Consider the following 13,766-nt stretch of genomic DNA (forward strand, 5'->3'; position numbering starts at 1 on the left):
AGAGGGGGTACCGGTACAGAGTCAATGTGGAGGCTATATACAGGGGGTACCAGTACAGAGTCAATGTGGAGGCTATATACAGGGTGGTCCAGTACGCAGTCAATGTGGAGGCTATATACAGGGTATACGGTACAGAGTCAATGTGGAGCTATCTACAGGGTATTACGGTACAGAGTCAATGTGGAGGCTATATACAGGGGTACCAGTACAGAGTCAATGTGGAGGCTATATACAGGGGTACTACGAGTCAATGTGGAGGCTATATACGGGGTACGGTACAGAGTCAATGTGGAGGCTATATACAGGTATTACGGTACAGAGTCAATGTGGAGGCTATATACAGGGGTACCAGTACAGAGTAATGTGGAGGCTATATACAGGGGTACGGTACAGAGTCAATGGAGGCTATATACAGGGTTATTACGGTACAGAGTCAATGTGGAGGCTATATACAGGGGGTACCGGTACAGAGTCAATGTGGAGGCTATATACAGGGTATTACGGTACAGAGTCATGTGGAGGCTATATACAGGGGGTACCGGTACAGAGTCAATGTGGAGGCTATATACAGGGGTACCGTACAGAGTCAATGTGGAGGCTATATACAGGGGTACCGGTACAGAGTCAATGTGGAGGCTATATACAGGGTATTACGGTACAGAGTCAATGTGGAGGCTATATACAGGGTATTACGGTACAGAGTCAATGTGGAGGCTATATACAGGGTATTACGGTACAGAGTCAATGTGGAGGCTATATACAGGGGTTACGGTACAGAGTCAATGTGGAGGCTATATACAGGGTATTACGGTACAGAGTCAATGTGGAGGCTATATACAGGGTATTACGGTACAGAGTCAATGTGGAGGCATATATACAGGGGTTACGGTACAGAGTCAATGTGGAGGCTATATACAGGGTATACGGTACAGAGTCATGTGGAGGCTATATACAGGGTTTACGGTACAGAGTCAATGTGGAGGCTATATACAGGGGGTACCGGTACAGAGTCAATGTGGAGGCTATATACAGGGGGTACCGGTACAGAGTCAATGTGGAGGCTATATACAGGGTGTTACGGTACAGAGTCAATGTGGAGGCTATATACAGGGGTACCGGTACAGAGTCAATGTGGAGGCTATATACAGGGGTACGGTACAGAGTCAATGTGGAGGCTATATACAGGGGTTACCGTACAGAGTCAATGTGGAGGCTATATACAGGGGGTACCGGTACAGAGTCAATGTGGAGGCTATATACAGGGGGTACCGTACAGAGTCAATGTGGAGGCTATATACGGGTATTACGTACAGAGTCAATGTGGAGGCTATATACAGGGGGTACCGTACAGAGTCAATGTGGAGGCTATATACAGGGGTACCGGTACAGAGTCAATGTGGAGGCTATATACAGGGGTTATGTACAGAGTCAATGTGGAGGCTATATACAGGGGGTACCGGTACAGAGTCAATGTGGAGGCTATATACAGGGGTACCGGTACAGAGTCAATGTGGAGGCTATATACAGGGTATTACGGTACAGAGTCAATGTGGAGGCTATATACAGGGGTACCGTACAGAGTCAATGTGGAGGCTATATACAGGGTATTACGGTACAGAGTCAATGTGGAGGCTATATACAGGGGTACCGTACAGAGTCAATGTGGAGGCTATATACAGGGTACCGGTACAGAGTCAATGTGGAGGCTATATACAGGGGGTACCGGTACAGAGTCAATGTGGAGGCTATATACAGGGTATTACGTACAGAGTCAATGTGGAGGCTATATACAGGGGTACCGGTACAGAGTCAATGTGGAGGCTATATACAGGGTACCGTACAGAGTCAATGTGGAGGCTATATACAGGGGTACGGTACAGAGTCAATGTGGAGGCTATATACAGGGGGTACCGTACAGAGTCAATGTGGAGGCTATATACAGGGTATTACGGTACAGAGTCAATGTGGAGGCTATATACAGGGGGTATGGTACAGAGTCAATGTGGAGGCTATATACAGGGGGTTACGGTACAGAGTCAATGTGGAGGCTATATACAGGGGGTACCGTACAGAGTCAATGTGGAGGCTATATACAGGGGTACGGTACAGAGTCAATGTGGAGGCTATATACAGGGGTACCGGTACAGAGTCAATGTGGAGGCTATATACAGGGGGTACCGGTACAGAGTCAATGTGGAGGCTATATACAGGGGTACCGGTACAGAGTCAATGTGGAGGCTATAACAGGGGGTACCGGTACAGAGTCAATGTGGAGGCTATATACAGGGGTACCGGTACAGAGTCAATGTGGAGGCTATATACAGGGGTACCGGTACAGAGTCAATGTGGAGGCTATATACAGGGGTACCGGTACAGAGTCAATGTGGAGGCTATATACAGGGGGTACCGGTACAGAGTCAATGTGGAGGCTATATACAGGGTATTACGGTACAGAGTCAATGTGGAGGCTATATACAGGGGTACGTACAGAGTCAATGTGGAGGCTATATACAGGGTATTACGGTACAGAGTCAATGTGGAGGCTATATACAGGGTGTTACGGTACAGAGTCAATGTGGAGGCTATATACAGGGTGTACCGGTACAGAGTCAATGTGGAGGCTATATATACAGGGGTTACGGTACAGAGTCAATGTGGAGGCTATATACAGGGGGTACCGGTACAGAGTCAATGTGGAGGCTATATACAGGGTATTACGGTACAGAGTCAATGTGGAGGCTATATACAGGGGGTACCGGTACAGAGTCAATGTGGAGGCTATATACAGGGGGTACCGGTACAGAGTCAATGTGGAGGCTATATACAGGGGTACCGGTACAGAGTCAATGTGGAGGCTATATACAGGGGTACCGGTACAGAGTCAATGTGGAGGCTATATACAGGGGTACCGGTACAGAGTCAATGTGGAGGCTATATACAGGGGGTACGGTACAGAGTCAATGTGGAGGCTATATACAGGGGGTACCGGTACAGAGTCAATGTGGAGGCTATATACAGGGTATTACGGTACAGAGTCAATGTGGAGGCTATATACAGGGGGTATGGTACAGAGTCAATGTGGAGGCTATATACAGGGGGTACGGTACAGAGTCAATGTGGAGGCTATATACAGGGGGTTATGGTACAGAGTCAATGTGGAGGCTATATACAGGGGTTACGGTACAGAGTCAATGTGGAGGCTATATACAGGGGGTACGGTACAGAGTCAATGTGGAGGCTATATACAGGGGGTTATGGTACAGAGTCAATGTGGAGGCTATATACAGGGGGTACGGTACAGAGTCAATGTGGAGGCTATATACAGGGGGTACGGTACAGAGTCAATGTGGAGGCTATATACAGGGGTTACGGTACAGAGTCAATGTGGAGGCTATATACAGGGGTTACGGTACAGAGTCAATGTGGAGGCTATATACAGGGGGTACCGGTACAGAGTCAATGTGGAGGCTATATACAAGGGGTACCGGTACAGAGTCAATGTGGAGGCTATATACAGGGGGTACCGGTACAGAGTCAATGTGGAGGCTATATACAGGGGGTACCGGTACAGAGTCAATGTGGAGGCTATATACAGGGGTACCGGTACAGAGTCAATGTGGAGGCTATATACAGGGGGTACCGGTACAGAGTCAATGTGGAGGCTATATACAGGGGGTACCAGTACAGAGTCAATGTGGAGGCTATATACAGGGGGTACCGGTACAGAGTCAATGTGGAGGCTATATACAGGGGGTTACGGTACAGAGTCAATGTGGAGGCTATATACAGGGGTTATGGTACAGAGTCAATGTGGAGGCTATATACAGGGGGTTACGGTACAGAGTCAATGTGGAGGCTATATACAGGGGGTACGGTACAGAGTCAATGTGGAGGCTATATACAGGGGGTACCGGTACAGAGTCAATGTGGAGGCTATATACAGGGGGTACCGGTACAGAGTCAATGTGGAGGCTATATACAGGGGGTACGGTACAGAGTCAATGTGGAGGCTATATACAGGGGTACCGGTACAGAGTCAATGTGGAGGCTATATACAGGGGGTACCGTACAGAGTCAATGTGGAGGCTATATACAGGGGTACCGGTACAGAGTCAATGTGGAGGCTATATACAGGGGGTACCGGTACAGAGTCAATGTGGAGGCTATATACAGGGGTACCGGTACAGAGTCAATGTGGGGCTATATACAGGGGTACCGGTACAGAGTCAATGTGGAGGCTATATACAGGGATACCGGTACAGAGTCAATGTGGAGGCTATATACAGGGGGTACCGGTACAGAGTCAATGTGGAGGCTATATACTGGGGGTACCGGTACAGAGTCAATGTGGAGGCTATATACAGGGGGTACCGTACAGAGTCAATGTGGAGGCTATATACAGGGTGTTACGGTACAGAGTCAATGTGGAGGCTATATACAGGGGGTACCGGTACAGAGTCAATGTGGAGGCTATATACAGGGTATTACGGTACAGAGTCAATGTGGAGGCCTATATACATGGGGAATACCGGTACACGAGTCAATGTGGAGGCTATATACAGGGGTACCGGTACAGAGTCAATGTGGAGGCTGGAGGCTATATACAGGGGGTACCGGTACAAAGAGTCCATGTGGGAGGCTATATACAGGGGATACCGGTAACAGAGTCAATGTGGAGGCTATATACAGGGGGTACTGGTACAGAGTCAATGTGGAGGCTATATACAGGGTATTACGGTACAGAGTCAATGTGGAGGCTATATACAGGGGGTACCGGTACAGAGTCAATGTGGAGGCTATATACAGCGGGTACCGGTACAGAGTCAATGTGGAGGCTATATACAGGGGGTTATGGTACAGAGTCAATGTGGAGACTATATACAGGGTATTACGGTACAGAGTCAATGTGGAGGCTATATACAGGGGGGTACCGGTACAGAGTCAATGTGGAGACTATATACAGGGGGTACCGGTACAGAGTCAATGTGGAGGCTATATACAGGGAGTACCGGTACAGAGTCAATGTGGAGGCTATATACAGGGAGTACCGGTACAGAGTCAATGTGGAGGCTATATACAGGGGGTACCGGTACAGAGTCAATGTGGAGGCTATATACAGGGGGTACCGGTACAGAGTCAATGTGGAGGCTATATACAGGGAGTACCGGTACAGAGTCAATGTGGAGGCTATATACAGGGGGTTCCAGGTACAGAGTCAATGTGGAGGCTATATACAGGGGGTACCGGTACAGAGTCAATATGGAGGCTATATACAGGGGGGTACCGGTACAGAGTCAATGTGGAGGCTATATACAGGGGGTACCGGTACAGAGTCAATGTGGAGGCTATATACAGGGTGTTACGGTACAGAGTCAATGTGGAGGCTATATACAGGGGGTTATGGTACAGAGTCAATGTGGAGGCTATATACAGGGGGTTATGGTACAGAGTCAATGTGGAGGCTATATACAGGGGGTACCGGTACAGAGTCAATGTGGAGGCTATATACAGGGGGTACCGGTACAGAGTCAATGTGGAGGCTATATACAGGGGGTACCGGTACAGAGTCAATGTGGAGGCTATATACAGGGGGTACCGGTACAGAGTCAATGTGGAGGCTATATACAGGGGGTACCGGTACAGAGTCAATGTGGAGGCTATATACAGGGGGTACTGGTACAGAGTCAATGTGGAGGCTATATACAGGGGGTTATGGTACAGAGTCAATGTGGAGGCTATATACAGAGGGTACGGTACAGAGTCAATGTGGGGGCTATATACAGGGGGTTATGGTACAGAGTCAATGTGGGGGCTATATACAGGGGGTTATGGTACAGAGTCAATGTGGAGGCTATATACAGGGGGTACCGGTACAGAGTCAATGTGGAGGCTATATACAGGGGGTACCGGTACAGAGTCAATGTGGAGGCTATATACAGGGGGTACCGGTACAGAGTCAATGTGGAGGCTATATACAGGGGGTACCGGTACAGAGTCAATGTGGAGGCTATATACAGGGGGTACCGGTACAGAGTCAATGTGGAGGCTATATACAGGGGGTACCGGTACAGAGTCAATGTGGGGGCTATATACAGGGGGTACCGGTACAGAGTCAATGTGGAGGCTATATACAGGGGGTACCGGTACAGAGTCAATGTGGAGGCTATATACAGGGGGTACCGGTACAGAGTCAATGTGGAGGCTATATACAGGGGGCACCGGTACAGAGTCAATGTAGAGGCTATATACAGGAGGTACTGGTACAGAGTCAATGTGGAGGCTATATACAGGGGGTACCGGTACAGAGTCAATGTGGAGGCTATATACAGGGGGTACCGGTACAGAGTCAATGTGGAGGCTATATACAGGGGGTACCGGTACAGAGTCAATGTGGAGGCTATATACAGGGGGCACCGGTACAGAGTCAATGTGGAGGCTATATACAGGGTGTACCGGTACAGAGTCAATGTGGAGGCTATATACAGGGGGTACTGGTACAGAGTCAATGTGGAGGCTATATACAGGGTGTACCGGTACAGAGTCAATGTGGAGACTACATATAGGGGGTACCGGTACAGAGTCAATGTGGAGACTATATACAGGGGGTACCGGTACAGAGTCAATATGGAGGCTATATACAGGGGGTACCGGTACAGAGTCAATGTGGGGGCTATATACAGGGGGTTATGGTACAGAGTCAATGTGGAGGCTATATACAGGGTGTACCGGTACAGAGTCAATGTGGAGGCTATATACAGGGTGTACCGGTACAGAGTCAATGTGGAGGCTATATACAGGGTGTACCGGTACAGAGTCAATGTGGAGACTACATATAGGGGGTACCGGTACAGAGTCAATGTGGAGACTATATACAGGGGGTACCGGTACAGAGTCAATATGGAGGCTATATACAGGGGGTACCGGTACAGAGTCAATGTGGGGGCTATATACAGGGGGTTATGGTACAGAGTCAATGTGGAGGCTATATACAGGGGGTTATGGTACAGAGTCAATGTGAAAGTTATATACAGGGGGTTATGGTACAGAGTCAATGTGGAGGCTATATACTTTGAGGATCTGAGGACTAATGCCAAATCTTTTCAGTCTCCTGTGGGGGAAAAGGTGTAGTCATGCCCTCTTCACAACTGTCTTGGTGTGTTTGGATCATGGCATCGTTTTTTTGGCAAGGAAAATAACAGCTATCGGACAAAAATGTAATATCGGTGCATCACTAGTTGTTACCTATCCTTACCACCTGGGGGCAGCCCGTCAGGAAGTCCCGGATCCAATTGTAGAGGGAGGTCTTTAGTGGGAGGTGTTTAGTCCCAAGGTTTTTAACTTACTGATGAGCTTTGAGGGCACTATGGTGTTGAACGCTGAGCTGTAGCAAATTAACAGCATTCTCACATAGGTGTTCCTCTTGTCCAGGTGGGAAAGGGCAGGGTGGAGTGCAATAGAGATTGCATCATCTGTGGATCTGTTAGGGCAGTTGGCAAATCCAGTCTTCGTTCTGTATTGATGCTTTGCCTGATGGTTCGTTGGAGGGCATAGCAGGATTTCATAAACGTCAGGGTTAGAGTCCCGCTCTTTGAAAGCGGTAGCCTTTAGCTCAGAGCGGATGTTGCCTGTAATCCATGTGTTCCGGTTGGGGTATGTACGGTCACTGTGGGGACGACATCATCGATGCACAGATTTCCTCCAGACGTGACGCTTGGCATTCAGGCCAAAGAGTTCAATCTTGGTTTCATCAGACCAGAGAATCTTGTTTCTCATGGTCTGAGTCCTTCAGGTGACTTTTGGCAATCTCCAAGCGTATTTCATCAGGCCACTCTACCATAAAGGCCTGATTGGTGGAGTGCTGCAGAGATGGTTGTCCTTCTAAAAGGTTCTCCCATCTCCACAGAGGAACTCTAGATATCTGTAAGAGTGACCATCAGGCTCTTTGTCACCTCCGTGACCAAGGCCCTTCTACCCCGACTGCTCAGTTTGGCCAGGTAGCCAGCTCTAAGAAGTGTCTTGGTGGTTCCAAACTTCCATTTAACAATGGAGGCCATTGTGTTCTTGGGGACCTTCAATGCTCCAGAAATGTTTCGGTACCCTTCCCCAGATCTGTGCCTCAACATAATCCTGTCTCTGAGCTCTACGGACAATTCCTACGACCTCATGGCTTGGTTTTTGCTCTGACATTCACTGTCAACTGTGGGACATTATATAGACAAGTGTGTGCTTTTCCAAATCAAGTCCAATCAATTGAAATTACCACAGGTGGACCCCAATCAAGATGTAGAAACATCTCCATGACGATGAATGGAAACAGGAAGCACCAAAGCTTAATTTCAAGTCTCATAGCAAAGCATCTGAATACTGATGTAAATCATTTGTTACTTCTTTTAATATGTTTATTACATTTGCAAAAAATTCTAAGAAACTGTTTTTTTGCTTAGTCATTATTGGGTATTGTGTGTAGATAAATTAGGGAATTTAAAAATAACTATATATTTTAGAATAAGGCTGTAACCAAACAAAATGTGGAGAAAGGGGTCTGAATAGCAAAGGCACTGCATTATATCATACAGAGGCCTACACAGAGGTCCTAGCCTGCAGGACAGCTCTCTGTTGGACCCATGTCCACAGCTGGACCACAAGACAGACGCAAGTCAGGTTGGAGTAGGACAACAGGCTATAAACTAAACTGTATTAGTTACAGACCCATACAGCTATGGAGCCTCCATCCTACTAAACTACACTGTAGTAGTTACAGATGCATACAGCCTCCATCCTACTAAACTACACTGTAGTAGTTACAGATGCATACAGCCTCCATCCTACTAAACTACACTGTAGTAGTTACAGATGCATACAGCCTCCATCCTACTAAACTACACTGTAGTAGTTACAGATGCATACAGCCTCCATCCTACTAAACTACACTGTAGTAGTTACAGATGCATACAGCCTCCATCCTACTAAACTACACTGTAGTAGTTACAGATGCATACAGCCTCCATCCTACTAAACTACACTGTAGTAGTTAGATGCATACAGCCTCCATCCTACTAAACTACACTGTAGTAGTTACAGATGCATACAGCCTCCATCCTACTAAACTACACTGTAGTAGTTACAGATGCATACAGCCTCCATCCTACTAAACTATACTGTAGTAGTCACAGATCCATACAGCCTCCATCCTACTAAACTACACTGTAGTAGTCACAGATCCATACAGCCTCCATCCTACTAAACTACACTGTAGTAGTTACAGATGCATACAGCCTCTGTCCTACTAAACTACACTGTAGTAGTTACAGATGCATACAGCCTCCATCCTACTAAACTACCATGTCCACAGCTGAACCACGGAACAGAGATAGAAGGCAGGTCGGGGGAGAGACTACATTAGTCAATACAAAGATCAGACTAGTCTGTCACTTTCACAAAATCAGCATTTTCAATTCTACTGAAGACAGTTGGTCTACTGAGACCCAAAGCAACGTCATGAAGTGTCTTACATCTGTTTAAAACAAAGGCAATGTCATGAAGTGGAATCTCACCTTGTATACAGTCCTTCTTCAGGTCAATGCGTTCCAATAAGGGAATGAGGTAGGCTCCGCTCTTTCCTGTCCCGTTCTTGGCCCTGGCCAGAATGTCCCTCCCAGACAACGCTATGGGGATGCTCTCCTCCTAGAGAGGAAGGCAACACGTTAGGGTCCACTTATCCCATCGAGAACCCAGGCCCTTGAGGTCCGCTCGAGTCCCAAATGGCATCTCATTACCTATATTAGTGCCACAGACAAAAGTAGTGCACCACATTGGGAATAGGGCTCCATTTGGAACACCTCTACACCTTGCCGGTGGTCACCCCCCCCCCCCCCCCCCCCCTCTAATCAGAGATTCATTCAGACCTCTGCTGAGACACCAAGTGAGTGGAATCTCTTGGCCAATCAGTGTCAATCCATTCAAATCATGGAGCCTCCATCCTACTAAACTACACTGTAGTAGTTACAGATGCATACAGCCTCCATCCTACTAAACTACACTGTAGCAGTTACAGATGCATACAGCCTACATCCTACTAAACTACACTGTAGTAGTTACAGATGCATACAGCCTCCATCCTACTAAACTACACTGTAGTAGTTACAGATCCATACAGTCTCCATCCTACTAAACTACACTGTAGTAGTTACAGACCCATACAGCTATGGAGCCTCCATCCTACTAAACTACATTCCGTCACACTGAGTTATGCTTACACAGGTGTTAGGGGCTTGCTAGATAGCTAATTAATATAGGTGGTCGCCACGTCTTCAGTAAACAATGGCTGTAACATGATATGGCCACGCGAGAACACTGACCCTATCAAGGTATGTATCAATTTAACTTTTTATTTCATTCACATCGATATGCAAGGTCCATACGCTTCCAAAACCGTACCGCAACCAACACGTGTTCATGTTCAGAGTGAGCGCCGGCGCTATTAATTAACCAAACCCCCCCCCCTTACAGAAGACGCCTTCTCCATATCCAATGGCTCTTGGGTAATGAAATAGAACATGAACAAGAGCTAATACACATACCATGCATTCAGTGTGCTGTATGCAGCTGCTACGTAGCACATGAGCTCTTAACGTACCTGTATTGGAGAGGGTTTCTCCCAGCCCATCTCAAAGATGCCCATCAGTAGCTCCCTCTTCAGGCAGTAGTCTTCAAACTCATTGCCTTTAGTTGCCGTTACGTCCTGTTGTACATCGGATCAACATTGAATCAACTTAACATTGGAGGCTTATAATTACAACTGTCCTAGAGTAACATAAGAACCCAACTACTACTGCCCTAGAGTAACATAAGAACCCCGACTACTACTGCCCTAGAGTAACATAAGAACCCCGACTACTACTGCCCTAGAGTAACATAAGAACCCAACTACTACTGCCCTAGAGTAACATAAGAACCCCGACTACTACTGCCCTAGAGTAACATAAGAACCCCGACTACTACTGCCCTAGGGTAACATAAGAACCCCGACTACTACTGCCCTAGGGTAACATAAGAACCCTGACTACTACTGCCCTAAAGTAACATAAGAACCCAACTACTACCGTCCCAGAGTAACATAAGATCCCCGACTACTACTGCCCTAGAGTAACATAAGAACCCCGACTACTACTGCCCTAGGGTAACATAAGAACCCCGACTACTGCCCTAGGGTAACATAAGAACCCTGACTACTACTGCCCTAGAGTAACATAAGAACCCAACTACTACTGCCCTAGAGTAACATAAGAACCCAACTACTACTGCCCTAGAGTAACATAAGAACCCAACTACTACTGCCCTAGAGTAACATAAGAACCCAACTACTACCGTCCCAGAGTAACATAAGAACGTGCCGTAAGCTCACTCAAAAGCCAACTTAAAATCTGGCCAGAGGCGCTATCGAATTGGATCCTTTCTATAGCTTAACTGGTATGTACGTTGCCAAGCGGGCAATCACGTGTGTTGGCCAGACAGAGGACACTGGTTCAATCCCAGTCAGAGGCAGCTTCAGGGATGCAGCACAAAATGCTAAGCTAACACAATTTATGCTAATGCTAAGCTAGTCTATATGTAGTGTTGCCCGTCTTGCTCTTGATGTGTGTTTTGTCCTATATTTGTACTGCATTTATTTTATCCCAGTGCTCCTGTAGAGGCCTTTTGGTAGGCCGTCACTGTAAATAAGAATTTGTTCTTATCTGACATGCCAAGTTAAATAAAGGTTAAATCAATAAAAAGCAAAACAAACGCCCTTTACACTAGACCACGACAATAACTACAACAGTTTAAAGTACATTTGATTCAAAAGGGAGCTTTTACCGATGTTCTCATCCTCGTGTCTTTTGGAGGGAGCGTCAAATTCCTCTTCCAGTCATCTCCAGGCCTGTGGAAAAATATGACTTATGAGTACACCACCAAAAGAGAACGCTTGAGAGCCATTCGGACGCTGTACAAAATTAACTAGGACTCACTTGATGACAGTATTGGCTGTGGGGGTAGCTTTAGCCAGCTGGGTGCTGCTAGGCCCAGTGCCGTTGTTGATTGTGCTGGAGGCCTGCTTCATATGGCTGGGCTGCTGTGTCTGATGACTGCCTCCTCCGCTGCCCTGGCCTCCTGCAGGCTTCACCACCGGGCCTCGGAGCTGGCCATTCTGGTTGGAATGGCCCAGTATCACTGGGTTCTGGGTACTGGCGGTACTCATGGCTAGTCAATTATCCAAGCCACTGTCCTTATTCTGATTGTGGTGGTGGGGGGAGGGGGGGGGATAAATCTTGAGGAATATTCTGACTTCTCACTGGCTGTTATCCAAAACAAATGTAATTAGATAGAAGCAATCGTCTCTCCTCTCCTGTTCCTCAATAGTATTGTTCTTTGTGGAACATATCAACAACAAAAAGTCAACAAAATGACTGACACAAAACAAAATAAAGAATAATAATAACTCAGGTGTATCGCGGCTTGGTGTGGCACCGGTCAGAGCGCCTTACGCCAGAGGCTGCATGGTCACACCTGTCTCAAATACCTCCATCCCCACAACTCTTCACCCTGAGGTAGAGGAGGAGAGTGGCACAGGGTTTACACATTCATCACGGGACAGAAGTCAGGTAGCTAACTTAGCTAGTTATCAAGTTCAGTTCACAGCGGAGTTGTAGCTAGTTAGTTAACCAAACCATGTCACTAACTAAACGCCTTAAAACGAGTTAGTTTGACAACTAGCCAGCTACAAGTTAACCAGCCGGGAGTGGTGCGTTTAATACTGTCTCACTAGTAGCTAATTGCTGCATGCATTTTTATTACAAAACATACACAAAACAGACCCCAAAATGTTGTCAAAAACGTGGCGCACCTTGAACCCGTTAGAGATAATATCTAACTAGCTAAACTTGCTAACTAACTAGCCGTGTGTTAGTTAGCTACCGGTTAGCAGACTGTGGCTAACTAGCTAACGTTATCTCGGGTGTTTCTCCTGGACACAGTGTTTCTACATCTGCATTACTTGGCTGTTTGCTGTTTAAGACGGGGTCTCCTTTCGGTAGAAACATGTTGTGACATCTGCTGATGGAAAAAAGGGCTTTATAAATGCATTTGATTGATAAAACGTTAGCTAGCTAGCTAACGGCAACAAAAATGTCATTTATGGCAGGTTGGTATTTGGAGAAGTCAACATAAAAATCACATATTTAGAAACAAACTGTTAAAAGTATTAAATAAACATCACTTTCCCGATGTAGTTACTACCTACGTTAGTTAACGACTTAAGATTTAGTTAGCGACCCTAGCTGACTAATGCTAACTAATGCTAACTAAGGTTAAAACCAGAAGGGACGCAGAATCAACTAACGTTAACGCTGAGAGCACAAAAACAAGATACACCCCACATAGAAATAGTGATCGCGACATATATATATTTTATCAGGTGAAATATCGTCTACGAGGAGAGGATTAAATGAACAGTCACCGTGTATTGTTGAGATGATGTATTGGGTTGTTGTGGACTTCTCTGCTGTCAAGCTGCGGTTCGGTCTGAAACAGAAAGCCCAAGATGGCCTCCCCTCCTATTTAAACCCTCCCTCTGTCCGTCCTCATCACCTGATTCAATACCATAACAATCACCTGGGGGGGGGGGGGGGGGCACGCTCACTTCTTTAATACACACGATGTACACGTGTACAACACACAGCACAATAACTTCACAATATTCAGCAAGCCTAATACTTCTCAGTATCGTA

At 46.6% G+C, this 13,766-nt stretch overlaps 1 protein-coding gene across 1 annotated transcript in view; it reads right to left on the minus strand.

The window, feature by feature from the left end:
• The window catches only part of ddx6 (DEAD (Asp-Glu-Ala-Asp) box helicase 6), a 26,289-nt gene extending 12,670 nt beyond the window's left edge, over nucleotides 1-13,619 (minus strand). Inside the window, 5 exon segments of the mRNA XM_031795323.1 lie at nucleotides 9,555-9,684; nucleotides 10,637-10,741; nucleotides 11,857-11,920; nucleotides 12,009-12,582; nucleotides 13,496-13,619. Coding sequence (XP_031651183.1) covers nucleotides 9,555-9,684; nucleotides 10,637-10,741; nucleotides 11,857-11,920; nucleotides 12,009-12,238 — 529 coding nt within the window. The 5' untranslated portion in view covers nucleotides 12,239-12,582; nucleotides 13,496-13,619.
• Between the last annotated feature and the right edge of the window lie 147 nt (nucleotides 13,620-13,766).

The sequence above is a fragment of the Oncorhynchus kisutch genome, linkage group LG18 (genome assembly GCF_002021735.2).
Source record: "Oncorhynchus kisutch isolate 150728-3 linkage group LG18, Okis_V2, whole genome shotgun sequence".
In the NCBI taxonomy this organism is placed as follows: Eukaryota; Metazoa; Chordata; class Actinopteri; order Salmoniformes; family Salmonidae; genus Oncorhynchus; species Oncorhynchus kisutch.